We start from the raw sequence: 14,434 nt of genomic DNA, 5'->3' as shown, positions 1-14,434 counted from the left end.
CCGGTCCGCCCCGCCTCCCCGCTTCCGCCGCCGCCGCCGCGGGGTGAGAGGGCGGCGGGCGGTGCTTAGGGCGGCGGCGGCGGCGGCGGCGGCTACGGCTACGGCGGGTGTCAGCGGCCGGCGAGCACTCGGAGTACTCAGTCCCCCGGCAGCTTCGCAACTGGCGGGCGGGATGGCTGCTGGGAGACAGCAGCAGCCCCTCCCCCCTACTTAGCCTTGGCCCCCAGCATCATGGATGGCGAACCCTAGAGCCTAGAGCCTTGGACGAGACCGCTCGGGATGTCAGGGTCAGAGGGCCTACAGGCCTCGGACACAGCTACCCGCTTCCCTTGCTTCGGCAAGGCTTGCACCCTGGTCTAGGGTGTGACTTTGGAGGCTAAGGAGAGTTAAAAATCTGATTCTACCACTACGCTAGACCTTGAGCAAGTCACTTCACGTCTCAGCCTGGATTTCCTAATCTGTGAAATGGGGGTATGCTTATATGATGCTTACTCTATGCCAGTCACTGTTCCAAGCACTTTATTTACACCATCTCGTTTAATTCTACAACAATCCCATGAGATGGGTACTGTTAGTAATGAGATCCAGTGTCACAAAGCTGGGAGCTGGAATTCAAACCGAGGTACCCCAGCTCAATTCCTCTCTCAACACCCCCTCCCCCTACACTGACAAGAATAATAGAGATTTGTCCTGAGGGTTTAATGAGATAATACATACAAAGAATTTAGCTTAACACAGTGGTTCTTAAATTTTACCTTGCATCAGAATCACTTGGAGAGCATCTTAAAACACAAATTGCTAGGCCCTGTTCTTAGAGTTTTCCATTCGATAGTCTGGGGCAGAGCAGAATACTGCATTTCTAACAAGTTTCTAGATGATGGTGATGTTTATCTGAAGTGAGTAGGCGGACAGGGAAGTTTTAAGCAGAAAAGTGTTATAGTCCTATTTAACAGAAACTTTACTGTTTTGTGGAGAATGTTTTAAAAGGAAATGGAGGAAGCCAGAAGACCAGTTAGATTTTTTTGAGCTCTCCATATTCCACCTGCTTCCTAAATGGTGGGATGGTATCCCCCAAAATGTTAACATGGGTGATTTTTACTGTTTATTGGTGGGGGGGGTGATTTTTCCAAATAGGTATGTATTAGAGAATAGAAGAAAACCCAGCACATTTTATTAGCATTTGAAAAAGATGTCGCTCAGGGCTCCTCCCTGATCTTTGCTGCTCAGTCTCCCTCTTCACAGAAGATCTTATCCACTCTCCTGACCTGTTAACCGCCTAGATTCTTACACTTGTATCTGCAGTCCTCACATTTCTCCTGAGCTCTAGGCTGACCTGTGTCCAGCTGCCTGCTGGACATCTTCACAGACCCCTCCAACTGAATGCACCCCTGCTGTGATCATCTCTTCCCACTCCTAGTCCTCCTTCTGGGTTCCCTTCCTTTTTGAATGGCACCAGGCCAAACAGCTAAGAGTCACCCTTGAATCCTCTTCTCCAGGAGCCAGTCCAGGTCTGTTTGCTCATCACTGTATTCTCTGCACCACACACACTGGCTGGCAAATAGTAGACTCTCCATAATATTTATTGGAATTGTTTGTTTTCTTGAACAAGCCATCATAAATGCCACTATAATTAAATGAATATAACCAGTCTTGTCAATCTTACCTCCTTAAGAGTTCTCCATTCTGGCCTCTTTTCCAACCTCACAAACAGCCCCTGGTCCAGGCCATTTCAGTTTCTTGCCTTCCAAACAGTTTCCTTGACTCTAGATTTGTACCCCTCCAATCGTTTCTCCTTGCAAAATCCAGAGTAATTTTTCAAAAAGGCAATTCTGTTTTTTTAACCTCTGATAACCCTTCTGTGGACTGAGAGACACTAAGGAAAAATATTTTACTTAATATTACAGAGGTAACCATTAAATGAACTAAAAATAGTGATAGAAATATATACGGCCAGTGGAAGAGGGGAAGCACAGAGTGTGAGATAAATCATATTTATCATAATAGGAAGTCAGTAGACAATATTTAAAATTAATAAATAGTAGTCCTGTATAAGTGTATGTGGGGTTATATGTATAAACACCAGAAAAAAGTAGTTGAATGTGGTTGCCTCTGGGGAGTGGGGCTAGAGGTGGAAAAGGATAGACCAAGTTAACTATCTTTACATTTGTAAATCCTTCTGTGACCCTCTGCTGGAATTACTTGGATAAAACATCCAAATCAAGCCAAAACAAAAAAAGTTTTTCATCGCTCCCCATTGCCTACAAAATATAATCCAAACACCATAGAACCATCTTCTATAACCCTGTTACTCAAAGTATGGTCCCTGGCCCAGCAGCATAGCCATCACCTGGGAGCTTGTTAGAAAAGAACCTCAGGATCCATCCCAGATCTTCAGAATCACAGTCTGCATTTTAACAACATTTGCAGAAAATTCATAACCACAGTCAAGCTTAAGAAGCATAAATCTAGGGGTGCCTGGGTGGCTCAGTTGGTTAAGTGGCTGCCTTCAGCTCAGGTGGTGATCCCAGGGTTCTGGGATCAAAAGAGCCCCCTGCTCAGTGGGGAGCCTGCTTCTCCCTTTTCCTCTGCCCCTCCCCTTGCTTGTGCTCTTTCTTTCTCTCAAATAAATAAAATCTTAGAAGAAAAAAAAGCGTCAGTCTACAGGATCAAGCATGATCTGGCCCATGTGGACCTTTTCATCTTCAATACTGGTTGCTTCTCATTGTCCAGAAGAACCTTATTTTCTCCTTTTATTTAAACTCAGGGTTAGGACACCAGGCTGGCTCAGTCAGAAGAGCATGTAACTCTTGATCTCCCGGCTGAGTTCAAACTTCATGTTGGGTGTAGAGAAATATTTCAAAATAAATGAATAAATAAATAAAAAAAATAAATCCAGTGGTTACACTGAAAGTGTATGTGTGTGTGTCCGTAGCTAGCTAAATTCTGACCACTGTTGTACACCCAGCCCCTCAACTTCAGGAAGCCTTTCAAAATCCTCTGCAGCTTCTGTCACCACTGTTCCTTAAACTCCCATATCCCTGAGGATGCTTAGCTTTTTTCAGCAAACATTTATCGGGCGCCTGCTGTGTGACTGGCTAGACTCAGCTGGCAGTGTAGGGAGAAGGCACTGAACTCTCCCAGTGCTCCTTCAAGCGCAAATCCTAGTACAAATCGCCCAGCCCCACCATTCTAGGTACAGACATTGTGTGCGCACTCGAACACACACACACACACACACACACACACACACACATGCACGCACACACACGAACACGAACACACACACGCGCGCGCGCACGCACGAACGGCTCTGCGCGGCTTTTCTGAGTGTTACGGCACCCTCCGCCCGCCCCCGCGCGGCGCGGGCGGGGACCCACTGGTTCCTCTCAGCACCAGCAGCGGGCAAAGGAGGACCCCCGGGAACGAGACCCCGCCGTCCGGTGGCCCAGTCCTCTTCAGCCATAGGCCCGCATGGAGGGGACTGCGGAGTTCCAGACGCCTGACCTGCGAGATGTGGAGGGCAAGGTGGGCAGGAAGACCCCTGAAGGGCTGCTCCGCGGGCTGCGAGGCGAATGGGAGCCGGGAACCTCCGGCGCCCTGCTGCTCTCGGGGGCGCCTAGCACCGGCCACGGCCACAGCCTGGGGGACAAGATCATGGCGTTGAGGATGGAGCTGGTGAGTGTGGGTTCCATGGGCCAGGAGGACGGAGTCCCCAGCTAGGGTTGGAAGGGACAGACTTATGCCTTCAGAGTTGGACCGGAGACGAGCGAATTAGAACTCCCTACCTAACTCCTCAGGATTCCTCCCAGATCAGTCCTTAAACCCTGGGGTCCATTAGTTGCCCCTCCAAGGGTGAGTGGGTCCTGAAGACTTGAGGTGGGAGGCACTAATTCTTGGAAGTTTTTCCTGCCAGATAATCGGGAGGGGAGAGGTGAGGCTGAGCAGCACTGAGAACCTAGCACAGCACAAATCTCCCCCCCACCGCCCCCCCCCCCAACTATGCCCTGCCCACCATTATAGGGCCCTCAGTTTCTTCTACTGCACACTGGGCCCGGGGTTGGCTCGTCTGAGACCTGGGTGTTCATGATAGGATTCAGCACAGAAGAGATCAGGGTGAAAAACGCCTGGTCTAGGGCCACCAAAAACATCCTCCCTTTCCCCAACTCCCCCAACCCCCACATAAAGTTCTTGGAAGTCCCTAGAACCTGGGTGGTCAGAGTAGCTGCACCATCGCTATTGTCTCCATCACCTCTGAGCCCCCCAGGTATACAGGATTTTTGCATCTCATCTGTACCTTCTTGGGGAGAAGAGAAGGAAATAGGCCCCCTCCCCCTCCCCTGTTGCTGCTGGTCTAGATTCAGAGCCAGAAGGGCATTTGGGGCTGCCCAGGCTCCCCAAGGCCCTGGTTCCGGTGAAGGGGGTAATTTACACCTGCCACCAATTTGCAGCCAGTTCTGGGGAACTAAAGAATCCTCTGGCTCAGAACCAGGAGGCCACAGTGAGTGTGTCAGCTAATAGGTCTTTCTGGAGCCCACCATCTGCCTAGCTAGGCTATGAGAGAACAGCGAAGGAGGGCATGGGGGCTCTTAGGCAGGGAGGAGAGCCTTCTGGGCAGAGCAATCAGGGAAGGCTCTATGGGGGAAGAACTTAAATGCCATGTGTGCACTTGGCCCTGAAGGTTGGAGGTGAATGCCAGATTCTTCAGAGCAGGGCTGTGACTGCCCACCTAAGGGAGGGGCTTGCTTTGCTTCTTTGTACAGAGTGGTGCCAGGCATCATGCTGAGCACTTTACAAATTACTCACTTAATCCTCACAGTAACCCTATTAGCAAATGATATTTTATAGATAAAGAAACTGAGGCACAAAGAGATTAAGTAACTGCCCAAGGTCATACAAAAAAGTAAAAAGCAGAGCCAGGCTTTGAACTCAGATGATCTGCCTGCACTTTACATTTTTACCATTGAGATCTGCTTTGTGCCAGACGCTTTAAAGACATTTTATGCCACTGAAGTGAGAAAAGCGGTCATCTTTTCCCCGTCCTGTAGATGAAGTATGCTTGCAGGTGTTAAAGGAGCTCAGCCGGGCTCACATAGGGAGCCAGTGGAGAAGCCATGCCTTTTCTCTGGCTCTAACTCTTTTGCCTTTGATGGTGATTAGCTGTTTGTAAACTTTAAGGGCGTACATTCATTTAACTTCTGATTAGGTCTCTGCGTTCTTGACCTAGCCTGGTATGGGACCCTAAGCTGCCCATTAAAGGCACACAGGAGGGAACCTACTGGGGGCCAGAACAGGGAAGCGCTCGTTACCCCGATTCCTTTCTCCTTCCTTGGCCAAGATGTCATTGATGTCTTTGTGTACTCAGCCCTGCCCACTGTGGGGGAGCGGCGGGGCTGGGCAGAGGGTTTCCCTTGAAGCCACTGGTGGCCGAACAGGTCCAAGCTCTCTAAGCACAGTCCTTCAACTGTCCCTCTGCCAGCAATCCTGCAGGGCGGGGGCAGGCCAGCTCTTAAAGCCAAGGTTATTCCTGCCTCTAGGCTCTTTTCCTCTTGGTTCCCTCCCCCTCTCACAGGTTGAGTGAACTAGCCAGACTCTGGGATTTGTGGGAAGGGGAAACAATGGAAACCTTCCCTACTTAATCCTCCTACCCAAAAAACTGTTGCTGCGGACAACCCACCCCCACAGAGCTGGCTTAAAAAAAAGCTTTAGGCAAGAAGGGGGAAGTTATGGGTTCAAGTTCTGGCCCAGCTCCTGAATCATTTTGAGATCTTGAACAGAGCCCTGACTTTCTGTTGGCCTCAGTTTTTCTGCCTCTTTTAGGATGAGGGGGCTGGGGTTTGTGGGATCAGATAGTTCTAGTAACAGTTGTCTAAAAATCTCAATCCACCGTCAGGGAGCTGGGCCTGGGATCTCCGGGCTTTATCCCAGGGCCTAATTGGGATTGAGCAATGAGGAAGCCACACTTGTGACCCCAGGCCTGGGCAGAGTCTGATGTGTCTTTGTTAAGAGGGTTAGTGGGGGACTTGAATCCCCCTGGGAAGAGAACTGGGTTGGAGTGGTCTTTGAGGCTGCATCTCTCCTGAGGATTTATCCCCTTTCTGTTTCCAAAGAGGCGGTATGGAATGAGTGTTTCTTTTTCTGGCAAGAAAGCCTTGCTTTTTTTCTATTCTGGGAAGTGTTGCTGTCACAGTCAGGGAATCCCACTGTCACAGGACTATAGAATCTAGTTCTCAGATTCATTTCCCATGAACACAGTAAAACTCAACCGGATGAATCCTGGAGACCACCAGAGGGGCCAAGGATAGTAAAGGCAAGAGAATCACAAAGCCGAATCTGACCTATCCAGTCTGAGGCTAAATGCCACCAATGAACTGTGTAGTACTGCTCTCAGGGAGCTCATAGGCTGAGTTCACAGGAAAGAGGGAGACAGACTATTAACTCTGATACAGGATGATAAGTGTTATTAGAACCCAGGGTGGGCTTCTTGGAAGAGTCTTCATGAAAGAGTGACGTGGTCAGATTTGTACTCTGGAGAGACAACGACTCTTCCTCCCCCCCCCCCTTCTTCTTCTTCTTCTTTTTTAAAAGATTTTATTTTGGGGGGCTCAGTTGGTTAAGCGCCCGCCTTTGGCTTGGGTCATGATCTCAGGGTCTAGGGATTGAGCCTGCTTCAGGCTCCCTGCTCAGCGGGAAGTCTGCTTCCCCCTCTGTCTACCTACATGAGCTCTCTCTCTGTCAAATAAATAAATAAAATCTTAAAAAAAATTTTTTTTATTTTAAAGTAATCTCTACACCCAATGTGGGGCTCAAATCTACAATTCCTAGATTGTAGTCATATGCTCTACCAACTGAGCCAGCCAGGCACTCATGGAAAGGCCACTTTGAATTGGAGGGGACACGTACTGAGTCCTCTAGTTGGAATGCCTCTCTCCACTGTTTACTTGACTAAGTCCTATTCAACCTTTATGTCTCAGCTCATGTGCCTTATTGTAGGAAGCATTTTCTTACCTGCCTTGATTGGGTCATTGCCCTCTAGATAGCCATGGCCCTCTGGATAGCATTTGTTTCCCCTAGCATTTGCCATGCTGAGTCTTAAGTGCCTGTATCATTGTCTTATCCTACCCATACACTGTGAACTCTCTGAGGTTAACAAATGGTGTCTTTTCTTCCTTGAACACAATGCGATGCCTATAAAAAGACTCACTAAATATTGTTTCATAACTGAATGGATTAATTCTGTCTTAAGGAAGAGCAGGGACGACTTCCTAGAGGAGGAATGGCATTTGAGGCTGGGGCTTGAAGGATGAATAAAGTCAGCGGGAATTCTAATTCAAGATGGCAGATTGAACACATGCATTTACCTCCATTTCCTTCTGAAATGTCACTAGAAAGCCAGTAGAAGGATTATTTTAAAAGCCATGAAACTATTATGATGACAAACGTAGGAGAGAAGATGATAGGAACAAAATTTTGGAAGCTGAAAAGCAGAAGGAAGAGTGGTAACTTACAGGACCTGAAAAAAGCTGAATTCCAAGCCAGCAGCGAGGAAAGCTAAAAAAGCAACACGATTTGCACTACAGAAACTCAAAGCTTTCAAGGAGTTGGAAAAACCTAGTGTTTAGGGAATTGGGGGCACAAGTGAAGCTAAAAACAAAAGGGTTTGTGAATATCTGTTTACGAATTGTACTCTAAGATCCCCTCCCTAACTGGCCAACCAAGTGCCAGCCACTTCTTTATCCTAACAGAAGATTGGGGATATAAGTTTTGGAAAAGAATAGTACAGAGGGAATGGAGGAAGAAGAAGAAAGGAAGGAGACAATATAGCAGGAGAAGCATTTTTAGTATGAGAACTTTTGCTTAATACATTTAGTTTGGTTATGGACTAGGACTGTTGGTTTCACTGTTAATTTATTTGTTCTCCCTGGGGTTCCTGGGTGGCTCAGTCATTAAGCATCTGCCTTCGGCTTGGGTTATGATATCAGGGTTCTGGGATCGAGCCCTGCATCAGGCTTCCTGTTCAGTGGGGAACCTGCTTCTCTCTCTCCCACTCTCCCTGCTTGTGTTCCTTCTTTCACTGTCTCTCTCTCTCTCTCTCTCTCTCTGTCAAATGGATGGATAAAATCTTTAAAGATTTTATTTATTTATTTGACAGAGAGAGATCACAGTAGACAGAGAGGCAGGCAGAGAGAGAGAGAGGGAAGCAGGCTCCCTGCTGAGCAGAGAGCCCGATGTGGGACTCGATCCCAGGACCCCGAGATCATGACCTGAGCCGAAGGCAGCGGCTTAACCCACTGAGCCACCCAGGCGCCCCTGGATGGATAAAATCTTTAAAAGAAAAAACAAAACTTAGGGGTGCCTGAGTGGCTCAGTCGGTTAAAGGGTCTGCCTTCAGCTCAGGTCATAACTGAGGGTCCTGGGATTGAGCCCCATGTCAGGCTCCCTGCTAAGTGGGAGTCTGCTTCTCCCTCTGCCCTTCCCTCTGCTGTCTCTCTCTCTCAAATTAAAAAAAAAAAAAAATTTTCCCCAGTGCGAAATAATTAAGATCATCTTTTATTGCATGTCATTAATAATCTGCATAGTCTGTAGTATTTCAGTTATTTATGTCCATATCTCCTTATTGAAACTGCAAGTTTCTGTCAAGCAGGGACAGTTTCTTCATGATCTTTGTTATTATTAGACAACCCAGGTGCCAAATAATCATTTGTTTAATTGAATTAGAGTTGTGATATTATTCCAAAATCACAAATAATTTCAGGTACAGAATTTTGTTCTGTGCTTGTGCCATGGTGAGTACGTTGACCACAGTAATATCTAAAGCCACCTAGCTACCACAAACTGATACCTGCCAGGCACTATCCTGTGCGTGTTAATATGTTCCTTCCATTTTTTGAAATAAACCTCTAAATGAGATAGTATCCTCATTTTACAATGAAGAAATGAGGTTTAAAGGGGAAAAAATTCTAATTCCCTGTGGTTTGTTAATGGCATAACTGGAATTTGAATCCAGGTCTATTTAATTCCAGTGCCTGTATTTTTCTCAATGTACAAATACTTAGTCATATTCTGGTTTATCATTCTACTTGTAAGACAGTTATGTCCTGAATAATTTAATAAACATTTATCAATTGAGATACATATATATATGTATATACATATACATATACATGTATATACATATATATATATATATTTAAGATTTTATTTACTTACTTGAGAGAAAGTGAGAGAGATCACAGAGGGAGGGAGAGAAGCAGACTTGCTGCTGACTGAGCAGAGAGCCCAACGTGGGGCCTGATCCCAGGATCCTGAGATCACGACCTGAGCCGACAGCAACTGCTTAACTGACTGAGCCACCCAGACACCGCAATTGTTACATATTTTTTAAAAACTCGAACCGAATGTCTCCAGATTAGAGACAACAAGTTGAGAGCAAAAAGGATTAGGTAGGGGTGCCTGGGTGGTTCAGTTGGTTAAGCATCCAACTCTTGATTCCAGCTCAGGTCATGATTGCAGGGTGGTGAAATCAAGCCCCCCACAGTGGGGCTCCATGCTCAGTGGGGAGTCCGCCTGAAATTCTTTCCCTCTCCCTCTGCTTCTCCCCTACCTCCACCCCCGTCTTAACCCCCCCAGTCCCACTCTCTTGCATGCACACTCTATCTCTCCCTCTCAAATAAATAAATCTTTTTTAAAAAGGGATTAAGTAAAAATGTACTAAATGTTATTCAGTACCCTTCCAGCCTTTCCCCTTACTTAGCAGCTTTGCTTGCATTATATTCTTGAGATGGGTAGAATATGGTAGACATGGTGAACCCAAGAGAAAAATACTAGAGATACTGACTTCAGGGCTAACCCAAATAACCCAGCCAGATAATTCCAAGTGAGGCTCAGAGTTGGCAAGCCTCACGTACATATGTAAAATTTGCAATCAGCTTTTTAGAGACAACTCTGAAGTATAAGCAGCTGCTAGAGACTGTAAGACATCTGATGAGACCCTCCGACTATTTAAACATAAATGAACAGAAAAAACACCTTGAATGAGATGGAGATAATACCGGGAGATGAGAACTTACCAAAAAAAAACAACAACAAAAAACACACACATTAATTATATCCTTAAAAAGATAAGCGGTAATATTGCAGCACAGCAGGAAGCTATAAAAAGGAAAGTGTTCAGGGGCGCCTGGGTAGCTCAGTCCATTAAGCATCTGACTCTTGATTTCGGCTCAGGTCATGATCTCAGGGTTGTGGGACTGAACTCCATGTGAAGTCTGCTGGGGATTCTCTTTCTCCCTCTGCCCTTCCCCCACCCCACCCTGCTCTCTCGTGCCTGAACTCTCTCACTCTCTCAAATAAATAAATATTTTTAAAAATTTTTTATTTTAAAGGGAAAACATTCAGACAACTAGAACAACTCTTAGAAATAAAAGCATGATAGGAAAATATGAAAAACTCGACAGAAGCATTGATAATGTTGAAATACTGCAGAAACTAGAACAAACATAGGAAAAGATGGAAGAGGGGAAAAAAAAAAAAAAAAGGATCCATCCAGGACACCCTCTATTCAAATAATAGGATTTCCAGGAAAAAAAAAGTAGAAAATTAGTGGAGGAGAAATAATCACCAAAGAAATAAAGAAAATCTCCCAGAACTAAGGGACATGTGTCTCCAATTTAAAAGGGCCCAATACGGGGCGCCTGGGTGGCTCAGTCGGTTGAGCATCCAGCTTTTGGTTTCAGCTCAGGTCATGTTCTCCCCCCATTCCCTACTGCAGTCCTGTGTCAGGGTCCGGGATCAGTGGGGAGTCTGCGTCCGTTCTCCTCTCCCTCTGCCCGTGCCCCCCACTCCGAAATAAATAAATGAATCTTTAAAAACTAAAATTGCCCAACAAGTGGCCAGTTCAGTGGATGAAAATAGACACACCATGGCAAATTATTGGGATAATTTAGAACACTGGGACCAAAGAGAAGATCCTGAAAACTTTCAGAAAGAATAGGAAGATGGTCCCATATGAACGACCAGGAATCATAATGGCATCAGACTTTTCAAGTGTGACACTGAAAATTAAAAGTCAATGGAACAGGGGTGCCGGGATGGTTCAGTGGGTTAAAGCCTCTGCTTTCAGCTCAGGTTATGATCTCAGGGTCCTGGGATCGAGCCCAGCATCGAGCCCAGCATCGAGCCCAGCATCGAGCCCAGCATCAAGCTCTCTGCTCAGCGGGGAGCCTGCTTCCTCCTCTCTCTCTCTGTGCCGGCCTCTCTGCCTACTTGTGATCTCTCTCTCTGTCAAATAAATAAATAAAATCTTTGGGGAAAAAAAAGTCAAGGGAACAATGCCTTAAATCCTGAGGAAAAATTATTTTTTACCTAGAATTCTATACCCAAGAAACTGTCAGTGGTGTGAGGAGAGAAGAACAGCATTTTAAAACGTGTAAAGCTTCAACAAATGTACCTCCTCCCAAAAAAAAAAAAAAAAAAAGTACCTCCTCCATAGACTTTCTCAGGAAGCTACTGGAGGAACTGGAGGAAAAGCACCCACACACAATGAAGGAGTAAACCAAGAAAGAAGAAGACATGGACCCAGGAAACAAGGGATCCAACTAGGGAAAGGGGGCAAACGAACCCCAGGAGGCTAGTGAAGGGGGAATCCCTGGAGGACAGTTGTGCACCTGGTTCAGACTGGGGCTGATCAGAAGGCTCCTGAAGAGCTGCCTCTAAGAACCAGCAGTAGTTAGAATATGTGATATGTTTAAATGCCTTGAGAGGAAAATTCAGACAATTGGGAGAGGGTGTGGGGATCACTTATTGATCACTATGTAGGAAATGAAGCAAAAGAGGAGGAGTAATATTGTAGTAATAATAATAATATAACAATAATAGAATATATAAGGTATGCTATATATCATTTACTATTATTCTAAGGCATAATTCTAAGGAAAAATAATTATTATTATTGGGACGCCTGGGTGGCTCAGTCGGTTAAGTGTCTGCCTCCGGCTCAGGTCATGATCCCAGGGTCCTGGGATCAAGTCCTGCGTTAGGCTCCTTGCTCAGCAGGGAGCCTGCTTCTCCCTCTGCCTATCGCTCCCCCTGCTTGTGTATGCTCTCACTCTCTCTCTGACAAATAAATACAATCTTAAAAAAATCATTTAAAAATTTTTATTATTACTCTAAGGAAAACATGAAGTAAGGAATCAAAAGTAACCATAGTAAACTGTACAACTTAGCTGTGAATAACATTTCCAAATCCTTATAAGGTAATCACCCAACAACTCATTTTATTGCGTATGTTGGGGAAACTGGAAGATGAGAAAGGTGTCTCTGTGGCAGAGGAGTGGGTAGTAGGATGAGAGTTAAACCCTTAACCTTCCATCATGTGGGAAGTCAACAGAAAACACCTAAAACTTAAAAGTCACTAAGTAGCATGTTATTTGGAGATTCGAAGGTAAGTACCAAAATAAACAGCTAAAAAAATGAATAATAGTTGTCTCTGGGAAGCGAGATTTAGGATTAGGATGCAGGCCTATTACGTCCCTAATAAATCTCACAGAACTATTTGCCTCTTTAATCCATGGGCATCCATTACTTTGATTACAAGGAAACCAAATAAAACGCAGTCAGAAAGCCATGTGTGACAAGACCAGGGTCTCCCCGGACAGTGAGCTAGAGGTGAACCTGGAGAGACGCACAAGGGCTATATTGTGATAGCTTTGGAATCCCAGCTGCTGAAGTGTTCGGATCTTCTTCTTCAAGAGGAGTGCAAAGCCCGGAGAGGCTCTTGAGCAGGAAAGAGACAGATTCAGACTTGTGTTTGGGGAAGATATTTAGGGCATCTGAACTGGGAGGGACCTTGGAGAGTCCCTGGAAAATCAGACTTACTCCCGGTACAGAAGGGAGACAGGTGTGTGGTGGAGAGAATCCCCGAATCCCCAGCCAGCAGGCTGCTGACCCTTTGAACAATGGCTACTGACACCCTGAAGGGACTGGGGGGCCACGTTCGCTTCCTCTTTCTTCCCTAGCTTTTGCCTCCCTTTGGCCCTACTTTGTAATTAACACCAGGCTCCCTATCAGGCTATTCTTTGAATCTGGACTGTTTCAATAGTTCATACCTTACCTAAGTTCAAAGCTTAGCAGGATCAGATTTCAATACTAAACGTTTACTGAGACTGTGTCAAGCACTGTGTTGAGTACTCAATAAACAGCATCTCCAAATGCTCACGGGCCATCCTGTGAGATGAGTAATTTAGCCCTGTTTTACAAACAAGGAAACCAAGGCTCAAGGAATGTAAGAAAGTTGCCCACAGTCATCTGGCTAATCAGTGGTAGAACTGAGATTTTTTTTTTTTTGGTAAAGATTTTGTTTTTAAGTAATCTTTGCACCCAACATGGGGCTTGAACTTACAGCCCGAGATCGAGAGTCACGTGCTCCACTGACTGAGCCAGCCAGGCGCACCCCAGAACTGAGATTTTAAACAGCAATCTGTCTGCTTTGAGACCCCATGCTCTAAACCAGCCATGCTTCTGTTCCCAAGCTTCTTGCCTTTGAAGCATGGTTGGTTGGACTACAAAGCGGGGCCCCTGGAAATATTTGGGAAACCTATGGCTCAGAACCTCAGACTGATTCCTTCTCCCACTCCCCCAGGCTTACCTGCGAGCCATCGATGTGAAGATCCTGCAGCAGCTGTTGACCTTGAATGAGGGCATCGAGGCTGTGCGCTGGCTGTTGGAGGAGAGGGGGACAGTGACCAGCCACTGCAGCAGCCTCACCAGCAGCCAATATAGCCTGACAGGCGGGAGCCCAGACCACTCAAGGCGAGGCAGCTGGGACAGCCTGCCGGACACCAGCTCCACTGACCGGCTGGACAGTCTCTCCATTGGCAGCTTCCTAGACACGGTGGTCCCCAGCGAGCTGGATGAACAGGGCCCCCCTGGGGCTCCCCGTCCTGAGATGGACTGGGCAAAGGTTATACCCAGTGGGGACAGGGCCAGGACTGGGGTGGACCTGACAGCCAGCAGGCTAGGGAATTTGAGCGCTGTATGGAAGCCCCCAGGGGAGGGGCTCCAAGGTGGACCTCCTGAGCCACTAGAGGATGAGAGTGCCAGACTGGGCTTTGAGGCCCACTGGTACTGGCAGTGTCAGGATGACGTGACCTTCTTATAGTAACTCTCCCACCCTTTTGTATTCCTGTGGCTCTTTCATTGCTAGGCCCTGGTCTCCCTGGAAATTTATTCTCCCTCATTCTGGGTCTAGGAAGAGGCTGCATCAAAATCAGTTACCATGGAAATCTGACCTTATCATCCTTCTGGTCCCTGAGGAGGCTCTGCCTTTATCCCTCAATTATTGGGACCCTAGAGCTATTTCCATAGATACATTGACTCTAGAGGTTTGACCTGTGGCTTCTCGTAAAATAGTAGCTTCCCCTCCCCCTCTGCGCCCCCC

At 46.5% G+C, this 14,434-nt stretch overlaps 1 protein-coding gene across 1 annotated transcript; it reads left to right on the top strand.

The window, feature by feature from the left end:
- Nucleotides 1–3,471: 3,471 nt before the first annotated feature.
- Nucleotides 3,472–14,155, top strand: LURAP1 (leucine rich adaptor protein 1; the record flags this gene model as incomplete). Its single annotated transcript, XM_080800945.1, has 2 exons — nucleotides 3,472–3,675; nucleotides 13,637–14,155. The coding sequence occupies 2 exons, from the start codon at nucleotides 3,472–3,474 to the stop codon at nucleotides 14,153–14,155; spliced, it is 723 nt and encodes a 240-aa protein (XP_080657071.1).
- Nucleotides 14,156–14,434: the final 279 nt, after the last annotated feature.

Source organism: Martes martes (assembly GCF_963455335.1).
Source record: "Martes martes genome assembly, chromosome: 4".
Taxonomy (NCBI): Eukaryota; Metazoa; Chordata; class Mammalia; order Carnivora; family Mustelidae; genus Martes; species Martes martes.
The sequence above is the reverse complement of the archived record's forward strand: the minus strand, read 5'-3'. Positions and strand labels throughout refer to the sequence as shown.